The 19,564-nt window shown below is 45.2% G+C and overlaps 1 protein-coding gene across 6 annotated transcripts in view; it reads right to left on the reverse strand.

Moving 5' to 3' along the window:
• Positions 1–19,564, reverse strand: part of HIPK2 (homeodomain interacting protein kinase 2) — a 172,610-nt gene that overhangs the window by 12,688 nt on the left and 140,358 nt on the right. For 4 of the 6 annotated variants that reach the window (XM_083461848.1, XM_083461852.1, XM_083461847.1 and 1 more), the window contains exons 10-14: positions 17,410–17,552; positions 14,402–14,581; positions 8,819–9,100; positions 2,376–2,623; positions 881–1,041 (exon numbers count right to left, since the gene is read on the reverse strand). In XM_083461848.1, coding sequence (XP_083317974.1) covers positions 881–1,041; positions 2,376–2,623; positions 8,819–9,100; positions 14,402–14,581; positions 17,410–17,552 — 1,014 coding nt within the window. The remainder of the gene's footprint in view (positions 1–880; positions 1,042–2,375; positions 2,624–8,818; positions 9,101–14,401; positions 14,582–17,409; positions 17,553–19,564) is intronic. The other 2 variants (XM_083461851.1, XM_083461849.1) reach the window with 1 other exon arrangement.

The following is a 19,564-nucleotide window of genomic DNA, read 5'->3' on the forward strand; positions in this document are numbered from 1 at the left end:
TTTCTGGCTTCCCTGGCGGTTGCAATCTCTCTCCTCTGCCTGGCAAACTGCATTTCCTGCAATGCTGCAACCATCCACTGGTCCCATTCCTGCAAGGAATATCTGAAAGACCTGTATGAGTGCTCAGTTCCTAGCTGGGGTGAACAAGCACCCTGAAATTGTCAAAAGAGAGGCTCCAGCATTCAAGATGGCAAGATGCTCTTCATGGGAGGTGGACTGGCCACTGTCACTCTTGTCATTCTACCTGTGCCCCATCCCAACCCCCTTGCCAGCAGCTGGTTAAGATTTCTGGGCCTCACCAATGGTTGCAGGAGCCTGAACTTGGCACTCACTTTCATGAACATCCTTTGAAAAGATATATTAGCTCTGTTCCCAACCTTACTTCCTAACTCTTGGGTAATCCAAAAAGCAGCAGCTTCAGGCTGAAGAGCAAGAGAGGGGGAGAAGGAACACAAGGATTTCCCACCTCGTCTGCTGAGAAACTCTCAAGTAGCAGCAGCAATTCTGTCGAGCTACCTGAATTATTTCCCTCCCACCCAGTTGTTGTAATAGTCACTTTAATTACTAGTGGCTGGTTTCTTTCTTCCTCCACCCTCACCACCCTTTTTTCCCTTGCATGCCATGCCATGCCTTTTCAGAATGTAAGCCTGAGAGCAAGAAATGTCTTCCTCCTGCTTTGTTGTTGTTTTTTATGCCACTCTAGGAACTCTAGGAACACATTCTTAGCTAAACACTCTAGGAACACAAAGAAATCTGCGAAAGCTGGTCTGAATGAAAACAGGCAGTCTCCCGTGGGTCGTGCCACTTCTTGGGCAGTCTTGGAAAGATTTTGCAGGAACCTCCTGCCTGCCTGTCCTCTCTCCACTCTCCCTTTGCTTACCTGGCTGAGATTAAGAGGCTGCTGCTGCTGGAAGTGTGGTCCTGGCCGCTGCTGCCTATAGGCAATGGCTCCAGACGAGCTCCCTGAAGAGTGACCGCTGGTGGAGGTCACGATGCTGGAGGACTTCGACTTGTAGGAGGACGAGTGGTGACTGGTGGTGACTGCAGCAGGGGAAAGAGCATGCATTTGTGGTGTCATGCATGCCTAACAGTCATCAGAAGCCTTTGGCTTAAGGCCATCCAAGACCTGAGAGGCAACTCTGTCCCAAGGCCATGTGTGGCACCTGACACACTGAGCTGGTTCACACAACACACTAACCACGAGAGCATGCAAACTCCCGGAAAGGAGCCTGTAGTCCCTATGCTCCTCTCCAGGACTTTTTGCTGCTGCATGGTGGCAAGCTAAACCAAGGTTTGACTTACCACGCCGTGCCATCAGGAACTCATGGCTGAGATCTCTCCTCACTAAACATGAGCTGTAGCCAAGAACAAACGTTGGGTACAGCTTGTGGATTATACGGAGAGAACTTAAAACACTATGCATTGCTAAGCCAAACCACAGTTTAGCCTCTCACATCTGCAAATAGGAGCAGGGAGAAGCAAAGCGTTTGCGAGCTCCCTTCCGGGATGTCTGCAGTGGAGTCTGCTAGGCATGAAATAACTGCTAGGGACTCACTCCCCCCCCCACCCCCCCCCAAAGTCCCTTGGTCTGTATAAAATGAAATATTTTTGTACCACAAAGATAGGAATCCTGTGGCCTCCCAGATGTTGTTGGACTCAAAGCCCAATCACCAATGACCATGGACCATGCCTGGGGCTAATGAAAGATGGAGTCCGTGCAAGACTGTTGGACATTGTTCTTGTTGGTTTTACAGATGGATTTAATGTATTGTTATTGTATCTTATTTTTACTTGTTTAGTATACCTCTGTGATATGTCTGAACCGAGAGTGATATATAAATTCTTTAAATTCTAAATAGTATTAGGAACAACAACATCTGGAGGATCACAGGTTCCCCATCCCTGCTGTATGACACGAATGAAATGCAGCAAACCTGCTAATAAAGGCCAAGCAGGGATTTGGAAGCATGGAAGACAGATCCTGAAGCAGAAGGGATTCTTCTCTAGGGTAGTGGTTCACAACCGTTTCCCCCCCACTTGAAAACTGCTGAGGATCTTGGTGGAGCAATTAATGTTATTTCTGCCTGTTGCAACACTCGTAGTGTGCTGTGCTACATGCTGTATGATTTTAAATGGTATCATTCTTGCTTCTTTCATTGCAATGGAATTGAAATTGCAATGCAATAAAATATGACAGAAGGAATAAAAGCAGCAATAAAAGGACAATTAAAAAGCAGCATGAATATGTAATCCAGTGGATTTACCATCTCCCATCTTCAACCGCAAATCCACAGACACGCTGTGGAACTGCTGAATGAAGTGGGAACTCCTATTCTAAGGCCTTTGCTTAACACTGAGAGATGTCGCCAACCTACCTGGTACCAAGTTATCACATTCTACTAACACCTCGCTGGCCTGCGTTTTCAGTGGCGGCACGATGATCGTCCGAGGATTGCCGTTGCAATGCGTTTCCGGCGCTCCCTTCGTGTCATAGCTGTTTCCGTTGTTGTTCCCTCCTCGATGCTGCACTGCATAGGGGCTGTTGTTGCCGGAGGAATCAGAGTAGGGGGAGTCATGCACAGTTACACAGCTGATGACATTTTTCCTTTGCTTAGACAGGGGGCTGCAAGACAAAACCAGGCCCTTCCCGCGTTAGGCTTCCGCTTGCGCCAGTGCATAAATGCAAACTCAGTCTGTCCTTTCAATGGCGGCACTTAACATTTATTACATTCTCTTTATTTTGAAGGCTTGTGAGACACACACACAACCAGCTTTTAACCTAATGACTCTCAAAATGCGAATACATCTCAGAGCTGAGGTAATCAATGTGGTGCCCTCCAGATGCTGTTGGACTACAGCTCCCATGATCCCACGCTGACTGGGGCTGATGGGAGTTGGAGGCCAACATCTGGAGGGCAGGACATTGGCTACCCCGAACTTAGACCAAATGTTGATTACAGGTAGGTAGCCGTGTTGGTCTGCCGTAGTTGAAACAAAATAAAAAAAATCCTTCCAGTAGCACCTTAGAGACCAACTAAGTTTGTTATTGGTATGAGCTTTCGTGTGCATGCACACTTCTTCAGATACACTGAAATGCACACGAAAGCTCATACCAATAACAAACTTGGTTGGTCTCTAAGGTGCTACTGGACAAATGTTGATTGTTTAGTTGATTTAAATTCAGTGTGTCTGGATATGATGCATTATCCCTCATTTTCTGCTTCTACATTCACTGTGTTGCCCCTCTCCCTAGGTTAGCGTGAACTCAGAAAGGCTAAGCAATTTTTCAAGCTAATCTGCCTGCAACAATGTGAAAGAAATTATGAGAAACTAGCATCAGCCTCCCTTGTGTCGTGCTAGAAGTTTGTGACACAAAATACACCGGCCTTTTTGGATTCACACTACTCTTCGTGCCGAATGACACTGAGAATTTCCCACAGAACACCTTCCACATTTCTACCTACTTTAGAGAGTAGGTGACTGCAGAAATTTGCTCAAATGGCTCATCTTCTGAAAGACACACACACACACACAAGCCCGACTACGGAAAACAGCAGCGATGTTTTGCCAATTGCATTACGTTGTTATAGCAACTGCAATTTTTGTAAAATGACGACAAGAAACAGATCGTGTATATAAAGAACTTGGCAATTAGGTATGTTGGCGGAAGCCATCTCATGGGGAGGCAAACACTGTAAAGAATCCAAATGGGGGTTTCCCAAAGCTTTTCAGTGCTAAATTTTCATATTCCCTCCATGCCTTTTGCTGCTGCTACTAAAAGGCTTAGTGTGATAAAAAAAAAAGCTACTTCAAGGGAAGCGGCATTTTTTGTTGAACTTTTAGTTAGTTGCTTGTTGCATTTATATTCTGCCTCTTTTTTTGCCAATTTGCCAATTTGCCAATTAAAAATGTTAATGAGTAGCGCTAAATAACTTCAGGCTGACTTCAGGAGCTGATGGCAGCAATTCCATAGCCTGGGCTTCCTGGCTTCTGCGTTCCCTCAGGGAACACAGGCCTTAAGTAGCCTCAGGGAAGGAGGGGGAGGTTTCTGCCTTCCCTCACAGCACATAGGGCTTTCTTTATAAGCCCCAGGTAGCCCCAATAATTACCTCAGACCTTTGATGGTCCCTTCATGGGCTCCCCGGCCTAGGTTCCCTGGCATCTGCGTTTCCTCAGGACGCAGGGCTTGAGGAACCCCAAGGAAGGTGGGGCTCACAGGGCAAACTGTAATTTTAAGTTGTTTAAAACTGTTTTTAACCATTGTGTTTTTATTCTTGTAACCTTTAGTACTGGGACCTTAGGATAGGGTAGGGTAGGGTAGTAGTAGTAGTAGTAGTAGTAGTAATAGTAACTGCAGTTCCCACATGGGTTGGGAGAACTGAGTACAGAACCACTGTAAATCTAGAAATGTCACTACATTAAAGATGGCACTCTCAGCGCTCCTGGGGTAACAAGAGAAAAAGGTTGCAATTGTCCACAGTAGAGGAACAGTAGTTAAAAATCAAAACATTGTCAACACACCGGACACGTCCATCATCCCTAGCTACCAGAACCAATGTTCAGAGATGATGGGAGTTGTAGTTCAAAAATAGTTTGAGACCCAAGTTGGGGAAAGTTTGTTCTAGAGGGAGCTGTTAGCTATTTGCAGCTGTCAGAAGTAACCCAAAGGCCCAAACCAACAGTCCACCCTGACAGAATAGATTTGCTTTCCCATGCCAGCCCCTTTCCTGAATTTGCAGAGATAAAACAACAGGACCTTTCTTGTGTTCCTTGTCTCTCATCCAACGTTGGGGAAGGAACTCTTGCAACCCTGCAAGGAAGCTATTGAAGCTCTGTATATAAACGCCAAATTTATTCAAAGAGGTTTGGGCTCTGCGTTAGCGAGGCTATAGTCTTGGGTGCTGTTGTTTTATAGGCTGTGTATATTGGTTAAAACTCTTAATTGAATTCCGTGGAATTCTAGATGGAATTCTATTTTTGCTTTAGTGTAATTTGATGCTTGTGTTCACTGCTTGAGGGGGGCGGTCCTGGTTCGGGTTAATAAGCAGGGTAGAGATTTGTTACGTAAATAAACAAAAGTCAAGAATCGCCCTTCCACACATCTCCTGAAAGGGCAGGGAAGGCTCTATCCTTAACTGTGCTCACTCATCCATTCTAAGAGATCGTGAGAAAATTATCGTTGAAGACCTTGCTGTCCTTTTTATAAGACTGCTGTAATCCTCCTCTTAACTTTTATATTTCGCTTTCTAAATTAGGCTAAGCTACGTTTTCAAGCACAGCATACTGGTGAAAACCTCTGAACTGAAAGCCTAGTCACACCTTAGTGATGCGGCGCTATGATAATATCACTTGAACAGCCAGCGCCTGTTGATTCCCGGGTCATTTATTTGGGCAAGAAATTGAACTATGCACTTGGCTAATTTTTAAAATTCATCTAATATAAATTCCACAGTATATATGACCTTCAGTTTTACACACTTATCCATTGTCTCCACGAGGTGGCACTCTTTCATTACGTTACACTCGAAGGCCCCTGGGTTTCTTATTGCATTCCTTGCTGCTGCTCATAATCATGAGAATTGACAGCAAGTGTAAAACGCCTATTGATTTAAAAACCGTTATGCAAAATGCATACATAAAAATAGCGGATCGAAATTCAACCTCTTCAGCACAATCCTATATGTTTAGTTTGGAGCAAGTTCCAATGTGTTCAATGGACCTATTCACAAGTAAGTGTACATATAATCTGGTGCACACTTAGCTGGGAATAAACTGTACTGACTATAATGGGATTTACTTCAAATAAATATGATTGGGTTGCACTGTTAGCAAAGAAGTCATTTTTCTTAACCTTATAAAAATGCTCCATGTATCTCATTCTTATGTCACAGTAAACCATGGTTTACCATGCACGTGCAGATAACTCTTGTTTTGCTCCTCCCTGAGTGCAGGTGGGAGCCACAAACCACCATCCCTCACTTAGCATTTCATGCAAACTGGGGGTCATGGGTTAATTTACTTCAACGAAACCAAGGCCCGAAGCCACGGTTTGTTCTTGGCTTAACAACCATGGTTTGCCTGAGTGAAACAAACAATGAACTCCGCTTCAGACATAAGACTAAGCTAGGGATCACACTGGGGAGCAGCAAAGCAGGATCAATCTTCACATTTACAGTAAAGCATTAACTATGCTTTACCATAACTTGTGAACTGGGCCGTTTTCATTTACAGCTTGATTCGGTGCCTGCTTAGATGGAAGTGTGTCCCACTAAATTCAATGAGGCTTACTTCCTAATAAAACCCTACACTTTAGGGTTGCCATCCAAGAAAAGACTCTGCATTCAGAAAATCTTGGAAAAGGACTAGATATTGTGCATCCACGTTGTTATTTCAATGTGAGAAATTCTTCCCATATTGCGTGGCATTTGTCTGCATCCTTATTTATAATAGATTGTTTTTGATATGGAACAAACGTAGCCATATGAGCATCGTCATTATGAAACCCAAAATTAAGATTTTCCTGTCCCTGTAGCGATGTTTGGCATGCTTGACATTGTTGCAAGCCAGGGCCTAAAGGCCTGATCTGGATCCCATCTGGAGACTGAATTAATTTTCCAGGCACTCAAAGTATGTCCAGGATATTAATACAGTGACTTTGGGTTATTTCTGGAGCAAACTGGGGAGGGGGGTGTGGGGAGAGAAAGAACTAATCCCTAATTATCTCTGAATAGGTTTCACAGCCACCAAGCAGCACTGTGCATTGCCTCTATGCATACACAGCCTAACCTAAACTGTAGAGCCTTCAGAATGCTGACATAGCTAAATGTTTACTGAACATAAATAATTAGGGTTTCAGAGTGTTAGTTTTTTCAGAATAATGGAACTTTCAGACTAATGGAACTTTCCATAACATGGCTGGTTGTTCATACATCATGATTCTGAGGCACCCCAAATGCATGAAACAGAGGACTATCTGTAACCAATTAGAGACACACACAGAAACCGCTGCCTTATAAAATGCAATGCATCATTGCACTAATCCAGTGACTTGTGTGTGTTGTTATGAATATGAATTGGATGCATGATAATTTCATCGAATCCAATTCCGCATTCGTTGTTTATTAGTATTTCACATTTTATTTCATCCTTCCTCCATGAATCCCCCACCACGCTAACTCTCACAACGACCCTGTGGGGCAGGTTAGACTGAGAGACAGTCAGTTTTGAACTCAGGTCTTCTTGCTCCAAGTCCAAACTACTTTAGCCACTACCCAACATTGACCAGAACACATAGAAAGAATAGATACTCAAGGTTGGCATGTTCCATTGAAATGAATGGGGAGGCAGTGTTGGATAGGGGAGCACCTGTGTGTAGGGGAGCCCCAATGCATGGAACAAGATCAAGACATTTAATTTCAACTCACTCTTTACAGAATTAATCTTGGCCACCAATTTCTATTGCATTTAGTGCCTTTTCCCATTTTGCTATGAAAATGTGAATTACTTCTCCCAGGAAGACCATCACGACAAGAGGGAAATTACCCTGGCCCCATCCAGCAGCCGGAGGAACTGCAGGGAGCTATCTTCCCACCTCATTGGGAAGTTATAAAGTCCTTGTAAACATGGGCACAGCCAAGGTGGGGCAGGGTGGGGCAGTTGACCCCCTCAAAATCAATAAAAATCCATAGCTAACTGAGGTTCTGCCCCCTAACAAAAATCCTGGCTAGGCCCATGCTTGTAAATGCCTGAGTTGGCTAAGAACTAGTGTCTGACCCCCTGTCTTCCCTCCTAATCCCTTTTCCTTTTGTGTCATGTTTTTTAGATGGTTAATCTGAGCATAGAGCCCATTTTATTGCTAATAACTGTAAGCAGATCTGGGAGCCTTTTTGGCTGAACAGTGGAGTGAAAAACCCTACACATTAAATTAAAAAAGTAAAAAAAATATAGTTCTAGCATTTGACATGTTTCACTAGATGTATGGTTAACCTATGAAATGTGTTTTGTAAGGTATAGTAAAGAGCAGGAACATCATGGGCCTTTCACACCTAGCACACACCAGTGAATTTGCTCTGGGTCCAGCAGGAGCCCTGTCTAACTGTGAAAATTTCCACCTTTAAGACAATATTAAGAGCTACAATTCTTAAAGAGTTCCCTGTGCAGAGTGACTGCTTGTTAAACAACTCTGGAAATTGTAGCTCTGGGGCTGCCTAAGAGCTCTCGGGATGCTCAAAGAACTACAGCTCCCAGAATTCTATGGGAGAAGCCATGACTGTTGAAAGCACTTTAAAAGTAAAGGTAAAGGGACCCCTGACCATTAGGTCCAGTCGTGACCGACTCTGGGGTTGTGGTGCTCATCTCGCTTTATTGGCAAAGGAAGCCAGCGTACAGTCATGTGGCCAGCATGACTAAGCCGCTTCAGGTGAACCAGGGCAGCACACGGAAATGCCGTTTACCTTCCCGCTGGAGCGGTACCTATTTATCTACTTGCACTTTGAAGTGCTTTCAAACTGCTAGGTTGGCAGGAGCAGGGACCGAGCAACGGGAGCTCACCCCGTCGCGGGGATTCAAACCGCCAACATTCCGATCGGCAAGCCCTAGGCTCTGTGGTTTAACCCACAGCGCCACCCATGTCCCAAAAGCACTTTAAATGGCCATTTAAATTGATTCCAGTGAGTGATGTTAATGTAGCCATGGTCTGACGGACCAGAGTTCTAAACCTCTCACTTCCTCCCTCTTGCACATGCCTGCACATTCAGGCGTCCCCATGTGTGAGGACAATGTACCCATGCTCCAGCAAACAGGCCCTACACCTCCTCACCTGGTGGGTGCATGTTTCTGCTCCTCCTCCTCGTCCGTGTCACTGCTGATCGTGATAACGCTGACGGCGGGGCTGGGTGTGTCGGGGATGACAATCGTCTGCCGTTGCCGCTCCCGTGTGGTACTGGAAGCCCCATCACCCCACCCACAGGTGACAGAGGTGCTGCAGGCAGGGCTGTTGTGAACCATGGCGCAGCGAGGGGGGGTGTTCTCCTTTACTCGCTTAGACCGCTGTGGGGAGCTGATCGTCTGAGACGAGGACACCTCGAAGTTGGATATATTTCTGAAGAGAGACAAAGAGACATTTGCATGCATACAGTTCCACCGCTGCAACATCTTTTCTCCACTTCTAGGTTATGTACATTTCCTCACAGCACAGTTCCGTGCATAAGAAACACAGAAATCTCTATATACAGGGTTAGGCCACTGGCCCACCCAGCTCATGTTGCATCTGCAGGCGAGGCAGTGGATGTGCTGGACTGTCATCTTGCCTGGGTAATGGACTGGATGAGAGCCAGCAAACGGAAACTCAGTCCAGATAAGACATAGGCACTGTTTGTGGGTGGTTCCCTAGATCGGAAGGATGGCAGATCGCCTGCTCTTGATGGCATTACACTCTCTCTGAAGGAGTGGGCATGTAGTTTTAGGGTTCTTCTGGATCCTTTGCTGTCACCTGAGGCTCAGGTGGCCTCAGTGGCATGGAGTGCTTTTCATCCACTTCAGCTGGTGGCCCAGCTGTGCCTCTATCTGGACAGGGATAACTTAACTCTGTTCTGGTAACCTCTAGGTTAGATTACTGCAATGCATTATATACATAGGGCTGCCTCTGAAGTTCGGAAGCTTCAGGTGGTGTAGAATTCAGCAGCCTGGTTGCTCACCAGGGCATGAGAGTTTGAGCATATTACGCCAAAAGTGGTGGTTTTGACCTAAAAATCCTAAAAGGGCTAAGGACTGCAATACCTCAAGGACCTCCTCTCTCCCTATGAACCTACAGGGACCCCAAGGTCATCCTCTGAGGCCCTTCTTCACGTGCCTCCTCCATGAGAGGTCTGGAGAATGGCAACAGGAGAACAGGCCTCTTCTGCAGTGACTCCCCGCTTGTGGGATGTCCTCCCCAGGAAGTTTCGGCTGGCGCATTCCTTATACTTCTTTAGGCGCCAGGGGAAACATTTCTCTTAAACCAAGCATTTGGCTGATTAACATTCTACGGCTTTTTAAATGTGTTTGTGGGAGGGAAGTTACAGTGGTACCTCGGGTTACATACGCTTCAGGTTACAGACTCCGCTAACCCAGAAATAGTACCTCAGGTTAAGAACTTTGCTTCAGGATGAGAACAGAAATTGCGCGGCAGCGGCACAGCAGCAGCGGGAGGCCCCATTAGCTAAAGTGGTGCTTCAGGCTAAGAACAGTTTCAGGTTAAGAATGGACCTCTGGAACGAATTAAGTACGTAACCAGAGGTACCACTGTATTGTTTTGTGTTTGTTTTATTATTTATTTTGTGTTCTCTTCTTGTATTTCTATGTTGCAAACCACCCTGTGATCTCCGGATGAAGGGGGGTATATAAATTTAATAAATGATGATGATGATGATGATACTGGCAATTGCTCACAGTTGCATAGGGCAGAGATCCCAGGCATTACTGTTATTATTGTTGTTACTGGTCCCTCTAACAGCAAAACATTACAAGTGTTCAAAGCAAGTCAAGTTTTGGTTCTAGAGGAAACACTCTGCAGCCAGGCTTTGTTTGAATTTTCAGTTCGGTCTGAGAGTGAACAAAGGGAGTAGCTGGAATGTATCAAAGGGAGGGAATTATGGACATATCACACTGCACTGAGTCCTTTGCATAACAAATGACTGCACAGTAGCATTCATGGTGCTTGTTGAATACCAATGAGAAATATAGAGCATTCTTCTCTCAAAAGAAGCATATCACTCATTGGGTTACAATAATGCAAAGTGGAGGCCGCGGGAATCGCTCAGTCTGCAGGGGCCTGGTCTCCTCTCCCACTTCCCTGTGTAAACACTACAGATATGTAGGAAGGGGGGGTGTTTTGGTAGCCTGAAATGTGCTAGGAGAGCATGTTCCCCTTTTCATTAACTAACCAGGCCTTTGCAGCCTCTGCTCTCCATTTCACGTGGGCACAGAAGGCTGGAATGCACCCAAAGTAAACGAAACAAGGGCAGCAGAGAAAGGAGAAGGATTTAAAGCAGCCGATTTGTACGGAGACAGGGACTGGCTGTAAATTCATTACAGGTCCTCTGGCCTTGGCCAGGGCAGAGCAGAAACGCACACTTCTGTGTTCTGCAAAGTGCAGATCCATTTCAACTCCTCTCTTTCCCATGCTATTAAGAGGGATTTTAGTGTTCATTAAAAGCAATGTTTTGACAGATACGTCGATTAAATTCCACCCACAAAAGAGGCACAGTGTAGTCATGCAAATGGCTCAAACATCTGCCATGACAATGTGCCTCAACACCCACTTGGGAGGAGTTTGATTCAGTCTTGGGAGTGGTTTTAATACGTGCCCAGACATTTCGCCCATGCAGTTATATCTGCTGTGTCACAGGGCAGAACCTGGCTTGTGTTTTGCAGTGCAGAGAGCCAAACTAAGGGAACTGGCCAACTCTCTCATAATTTCTCCTTTTACAGATTTTGCATTTGTGGGAAATAACAACAGCCACCCTTCCAGTCTAAGGTATTATCCTTGCACCCAGCAGTCACCTGTTGCAAGCACAACTTAATGCATTAATTTAATGTTAAGTGTTTATAATCCACATTCCAACAAGGAGTTCCCAAAGCAATAAAATCATAAGCACTGTAAACAAGTATGTTAAAAGCACACAATCTATATAACAATCCAATAAATGCAACAGCAGAAATAAGATACAGGCTGCATTTGCACATAGCATAGACTATTAATAGTGGAAAACAATCACATCTCTGATGGTAACGAAACCTGAAGCAAGGTTCATTACTGGACCTCAGGGAATGGGCAGACATATTTATTGATTGATTAAATATCCATTCCTACCCTTCCTCCCAAAGAAGCTATAGAAGCTATAGAACAGGGATGAGGAACCTGTGACTCTTCAACTGTCGTTGGACAGCAACTCCCACCTTTTCCCTGGTCATTGGCCACTCTTGCTAGGAATGATGGGAATTACAGTTACGCAACATCTGGAGGGCCAAAGGGTCCTCACACCTGGACTACAACCTCTATCATCCTTGGCCACTGGCTGTGCTGGCTGGGGATACTAGAGGTTCACCATTCCTGTTATAGACTGGGACCGAGGAAAAACTGAGACATTTCTCACTCATTCAGTCAAAAAACATAGGCCAAACATATAAAGACAGAGACAGAGTATTCACTGGCAATCGTGATATTTCATCTATAGTAGAAGGGGGCATAATTTTGAAATTGAGGCAAGCCAGTCTTGATGCAGTGAGACTGCAGTGTTTTCATATACTCACATTTTATTTTATCTTTTTTTTAAATTAGAGGAGAGGGGAAGTGCACAGCAAAATGGTGTCATGCCACAAAGCAATCACAATAGGAATGGATGTGTTAACTGGGTGAACGATCTCATTTCCCCACATATAAGACTGAAGGTATCCAGGGGGTATTTCATAGTGTGGGTAATGGCTTCTGTTTGTTGGAATGTCACTAAAATCCCATCTTCTCAGAAGCCTATTCATAGTAGGAAGGTAAGGTAAAAGTAAAGGACCCCTGGATGGTTAAGGCCAGTCAAAGACGACTACGGGGTGCAGCGCTCATCTCGCTTTCAGGCCGAGGGAGCCGGCATTTGTCCACAGACAGCTTTCTGGGTCACGTGGCCAGCATGACTAAACCGCTTCTGGCACAAAGGGCCATTTACCTTACTGCCGTAGCAGAACCTATTTATCTACTTGCACTGGCGTGCTTTCAAACTGCTAGGTTGACAGAAGCTGGGACAGAGCAACAGGAGCTCATCCCATAGTGCGGATTCGAACTGCCAACCTTCCGACCAGCAAGCCCAAGAGGCTCAGTGGTTTAGACCACAGAGCCACCTGTGCCCCTAGTAGCTTTATACCCCCAGTTTAAACAAGGAGAGAAAGGAAAAGAAATAATTAGAGATCATTTGCAGAATACCCTTGAAATTGCAAGATACTGGTAACTTCCAAGTGTCATTAATCTGCGGTAGTTTGTATAATCCAGTGACTTGTCTGCTTCTTATGAATGATATGATCATCTCAAACATAAGGCATAAGGCATCCTCTGCCATCACACTGTCTATATTTAACTTGATCTGCTCTCTGTGTGTCTATGTCTGTGCATATGTGTATACACACGCGCGCGCACACTCATTCGCTGAAGCAGAAATAACAGGCCTTTAAAAGTGGTTCAATATTCTCCTATTTTGCCAAGACATCACTTTAATGGGTTTAAACAGGTCCAATTGCATAGGCTTCTGTTGGAGTGGCTTTCAAACTTCCTCATGGGAAATAGAGCAGAACCTTCTTCAGTGCATGTGGAGTATGCTAATACTTAATACTCAAGTCCCATCAGAGAAATCCTGAGCCAGAGGGAAGGAACTGCTGATGCACCATTTGTACTCTTGTCAGTCCGCTCTCCCTCTGCGGCCATTCCTAAAAAGGTGGCACATCAGAAACTGGAACTGAAGCAAGTGGGATCTGAAACAAAATACCTAGGGGCAGGCTGCTCCTCTTCAGTGTTCTTCCCAGACACCACACCATCTTCCTTTGCACTCCATTCTCTTCTGCCTTGCCCCCATGTCCCTCTCCCCAACAACAGAGTCTAAGCATTCTGGGGCTACTGACCATGCCTAGTCCATTGGGCTGCTTGGGTTTTGTTTTTTACACCCTGTTCACCCCCCCCCCAATATTTTTCCTACATCTGCAAACCTTGAGGTCCTACTGAGCAAGCTGGTTTTTAAAATTAGAAATAAATAAATTATTTTTTGCAAATCCACGAATTTACTTTGCAGCCTTTGACAATTCCCTCTCAGACCTATTGCTTCGTCCATAAATAAGAATTACAGCAGCCTAAAGGGTCGTTCCAGGGCAGCGCCACCTCTTAATTTTATTTGTATACTGCCCTCCATCCATAGATTCCAGGTGCACAACACAAAAATGCAAGGTGAAACACACACACACACACACACACACACACACACAATGAAAACAAGAGCAAATTAATAACGCCCACTCAACCCCGTTCCCACATCACATTAATTTCCATGTTTTGGTAAAGGCAGCCTGGTGTGCAGCAGGGTGGTATGTGGGGTGCCTTTACTGAGGTAAGAGGAAGCAGATGGATTTAGGAGGGTCAGAAGCCCCATTCCTGATCTAGTCCAGGGAAAGGGAATCTGTGTCCCTCCAGATGTTGCCGGACTACAACCTCAACCAATCCTGACCATTGATCATCCTGGCTGGAACTGATGGGAGTTAGGAGTCGCAGCAACATCTGGAGGACCCCAGGTCTCCCACCCTGACCTAGTCTCTCACCTTAACCACAAGGCAGTGCGGCGAACAGAAAATCTCCCTCCTTTATATCACCCCCCCCCTCTTTTCCGGTGCCTACCTTGCTGATGACTGGTGTTGTTTATTCTTCCGAGAGGAGGTGGTGCTGGTGGGCTGTTGCCTCATGACGTGAGCGACACCCACGTTTAAGGGCTGGGCTGCTGGAAGGGTGACGTGACTTGCTAAAAGTGCCGGCTGTTGCATGATGGGATTGTAGTGGCTTCCGTGAGCGTGTGTGCTCCTGCGAGAAAAACGGAGAGAAAGGCGTTTTGTACATTTCGAGAAGAATGCTCAGGAATGAATGGCAAACACAACAGCATCCCAGAAAGCTCAATGTAGGGTATTTCAGCGCTGGCATCAGGCTTTTTTAGAAATACAGTCGTACCTTGGAAGTCGAACGGAATCCGTTCTGGAAGTCCATTTGACTTCCAAAAAGTTAGGAATTGGTGATTGGCTGCAGGAAGCTCTTGTAGCCAATCAGAAGATGCGGAAGCCCCGTCAGACATTCGGCTTCCAAAAATAGTTTGCAAACCGGGAGAGTCACTTCCGGGTTTGCGGCGTTCATGAGCCAAAACGCTCGACTTGCAAGGTGTTCAGGATCCAAGGTACAACTGTACTGACTTGACCAATGGCTCACATGAGGTTTAGCCACAGGCTAGTATTCTTTTCAGTAAGACGCACTGCTCAGTGCTGCAGGTAGGTAAGTTTAGATTCTAATCAGCCTTATGGGGAGCGAATTACGGGCTCTTTAGGCAGCAACATGCTTTCTTTCACTTACTGCAACATGTGGCATGGCAGCCCTGCTGCATATGGGGCCCATCCTGCTCATTCTGCTGCGTGGGTCCCTGGACATCTCCCCCAAAGTTCTGCCCCGATGGCTCAACTGACACAGCCTCTTGCACTGCCATAGTTCCTTTGATGCGCACTCGCATTACAAGGGCAAGGACTATTTCTGACAATGGATAGAGCAGAGGGAAGACAGCAACGTGGGAGGGATACCAGGGGAGGGGCGGAACTCCACCAGAATTCCATCTGCCTGCTGCAAGTTGCAAGCTTCCATTATTCGCCTCGGCACAAAGGCTTCAAAGAGGGCAATAAATAAGTATCAACTTCCCTCCGCGATTCCATGGAAGCAGTTAGCGACCCAAGAACAAAACTGCAGAGAGCTTCTGCGGCGTGTGCCGACGTACAGAGGAGAGTCGTCCCTATACAGCTTTTAAGAAGCATTTAATGGGGGAAGCAAGCAAGAGGAAGCTCAAAGATCATAAAAGGGCTGCTGCCGGTTGCTCTTTCTGAGAAGTCATTTTGCTACAAGCACAGAGGCTCAGGAAGCACTCCTGGAGAAACGGTGGCTTTTATTAATGCCTTATTCTTAGCCTCTTGCAAAGATCAGTTGGGTGCCGGGTAGAAGAGGCAGTGCCAGGAATCTGAATGTTTTGTCTGCAAAACTATATTAAACGGTTTGTTTAATATAGTAACGCATCCCACAATGTGTGACTTGTGAGAAATAACCTTTTCATTTCATTTCTTCTTCTTTTTTTAAGAGTTTATGTGCATGTTGACCCTAGCCCATGAGAGCTGATCATTTGAATCTATTCCCATATTCAAGACTTGGCTTACAGCATGTTAAGGTAGCAGCAGGTTGAAGGTTGTTATGCGCAAGCTTTCTAAGTAAGCACCACGTACATTAGGTTGCTTACCTTTAGTGCTGCTGAAGCACTGCTTTTCTGCAGTTAGCTGAAAGCGTAATTAAAATGGAAGTTCTGCTCAAGCTCTTAATATAGTACTATATTATCCAGTAGCTTCCTTGCCCATTACTAATATTCGCCTATTATGACTATTCACAAGTTAAGTTCCACTCAGAAAAGACCCCCAGCAACATTAATTAAAAGCTTCCTCTTTGCAGGTCCTGCCTAACTTATGGCTACTTGCTGACTGCAGCTGGAGGATTTGTGATGAAGAACGTCTTGAATAGCCTATCTTAACTGCCCCAGTGTCAGTTTCTGTACCCACATGAAGGATTACCAATTTCTTCTAATTGCTTTTTCTTAAACAATAAAATACACTCATTCTCTTCACATTCCACCACGCCAATACTGTACTCTCCAATGAATTATGCCCAACATCTCAGCATTATTCCCAAAATATGGCAACACGCTGGACATATGACTCTAGTTGTGGCATAGTCAATGTTGAGCAGAGGTGGGCAAGCAAAGTACTAGTAAAGCTTTTAAGGGCTCGTGTGCCTTTAATTAAACATTTTCTGTTTGCAGGTCTTGCCCAGGCAGGTTGGCGCCACACCTGTGTTATTGTTGCAAAAATATCTGCCAAAACTTTGGCCTGAAGAGATACAAGACACTCCTGAAAACATTGCAATAAAACAAAACCGACAAGTTTGTCACTCGGTCGCTACATAAAAAGAGAGCAAACAAATTTCGGGGGAAAGGGCTAGTGTAGAATTAACTTTCATTCGGTTCCCTGGGACAAAAAGTAGGGAAGTAATCAGAAGAGTTCAAGGTAGTCATTCTTTTTTGACCAGGGATGACTTTTTCACACAAGGTTATAGTCTTTGGCCTAGAAGACCCTGGAGTGAATCTTGCAATTTTCAAAGCAGTTTTCTTTATGGGAAACAGCTTCTGCTGTTTGTATTAAAAATGTTATACATACACAGTAGCAAAAGGTGGGGTGGTGGCACTTAGCCGACCTTCCTGCAGTGGAGTCACTGTTGGTTATGAGGAGGGAGAGTGGTAGGGAAAAGTGGCAGGGAGGTTGACACTGTGCAAACACGCCAGCAAGAACAACATACTAGCTCCTGCTGGTGTGTTTGCACAGTGCCAACGTCCTCACTGCATCCCTCTCCCTCTCTGTAAGCAGCAGCGACTCCACTGTCAGGAGGTTGGATAAACATCACCACATCCTGCCATTCACTACCATGCATACGAAACAAGCACCCGCGAGTTATGTGCTTAGTTCATGCAGCCATTAGGCAATAAAGATGGGATCACAGATACTGAGGCTCTCACGAAGTTGGTACCTTACAGACAGATACAAGTTTTCCTTCCTGTTTACCTCCAGTCTGCCAGGGGCTGGGTCCCTGCCATGGTCTCCGGAATTACAGCTGCATGCTGGACTGAGGTGTGGGCGGCTACCCCAGTCAGCTGTTGCCAAGCTGGGGGGAGCAGGATCTGCTGTGTACCGCTAGGCCAGGCTTGCTGTAGAACAGAACAATCACAAAATTCAGTGCCAACCCGTACTTTTTAAAGAAGCATGTTACAAACCATACCGCACAGAACAGATTCAATATAAGTCGGCAGGGGAAAAAATCCCATGCAACTAATTCAAAGGCAACAAGCGTAGCTCAGCCAGTTTTGGACAAGGCAAAGAGCAGCATGCTATAAAGTCGAGAGGACGTCAACCCAACTTTAAACCAAGGTCTTTTCAAAGAAGCTGTGAAGACAAAATTGCTGGTATTAAAAGCTTAAGTGCAAATGCACGTTTCTTATCTGTTGCAGTGGAAGCAGCATAATCCTAGGCAACAGGACTTACTCTCTTGTAGGGGCTGCAATGCTAAGCAGACTTACTTTGGAGTAAGTAAGCTCTATTGAACTCAGTTAGCTTCTGAGTAAATATGCACAGAATCGGGCTGCAAGGGTGTTTAGGGCTGCACTCCGACCTCAAAAGTCTGTGTTCAATGGGGCTTACGTTTGGGAAAGTATATACGGCACTGGATTTCACATGCACACCTACTAGGGAATATGCTTCACTGAACCCAGTAGGACTTACTCCCAGGTAAGTGTGCACAAAACTGCAGCTATTCACCCTAGCAGGCTTGCACAGGCAGCCATACACTTTTACTCAGAAGTCCAAATGAGTTCAAAGGGAGCTAGATCAGGCCAATGGCCCATTTAGCCCAACACCCTGTTCACACAGTGGCACCAAGATGCCCGTGAGAAGCCCTCAAGCACAATGGCACCTTCCCCTCCTGTGGTTTCCAGCAACTGGTATTCAGAAGTGTTTCTGCCTCTGACAGTGGATCACTCCTGAGTGGATCACTTCATAGGATCAGACTCCTCCCCCCCCAACATCCTTTATTATTTTATTCACATTATATACATTCTTTACAACAAACAACTCCAAAATAAACAGACAACTCCAAAATAAAATCATATGTAACAAAACCATAAGTCTCATGTTTTCATTTACACTCTCAGATACCTTTACTTGATATTTCTTGCTGCTTTCTGCTTTCCTTATAGAATCTTTATGAAAATTTAAATCTCTTAAATCCTATACCAATCATTAACAGTTTCAATTAATCCCTTCACCTCCCTCCCCCACAGCCCAGTACTTCCCTCCACTATTCACTTTATTTGTTATTCCATCCTTAATATATTATTGCCCTATCTCCTTGCGCCTTTTAAACTTTTGCATATTAATTTTGAAGCTCCAGCACCAACTTTTTGCATGTATTCCTTAACGCATTCCCACTCTTTATTAATTTTTTTATTAGAGTAGCCTCTATTTGATGCTGTTAATTTTGCCATCTCCGCCATCTCACACTTCCATTTTCTCCCAAGCCGGATGAATGCCAACCAATACCCATGTGCCATTTGACATCAGTGACTTAAAAAATGTCATGGGGACTTTTGAAGTAACATATATTATCAAGAAAGTGTTCGGATTGTGAAATGCTAGGTTCCATCAAACGGGCGCGAAGTCCTCTTTTCTTTTGGTATCTTCTAAAGTGGTGCTGGGAGGTGCCAAGGCCTGTTCCGTGTGAGCAGCCTCGCTGCCATGTAAGCCTAATTCTGCACAGACTGTCACCTAAGACATGCGCAAGTGTCATCTTGCTCAAATGACTCAATTTTCGAGTCATATTATATTTTACAAGTAGGTCACATTCAGATTCCCCCTGCATGACACGGCAGGGCAACTTAATCCCTTCTGAGAACAGATTTAAGAAATGCATGTGCTAAAAGATTTGCTTGCTCCTGGAAACCAAGGGTGGCAGCTTAATACCCACAGCTGCGAGCACTCAACACTCCGAAGGCCGAAATTCTGCACAAAAGCACTTTGGATTTTACGCTCAAAAAGAATGAATAATTTGTTTCAGGCGTTCAAGAATTGGGAGCAGGCTTTTTTCCTAGCCGTTTGCATGGAAAAGGTTAACTGGGAGAATCCAGACCACTGGTTCGACTGGGGCACCATCCATTTCCATGGCTAA

Source organism: Podarcis liolepis (assembly GCF_965112155.1).
Source record: "Podarcis liolepis genome assembly, chromosome: 10".
NCBI classification, from domain to species: domain Eukaryota; kingdom Metazoa; phylum Chordata; class Lepidosauria; order Squamata; family Lacertidae; genus Podarcis; species Podarcis liolepis.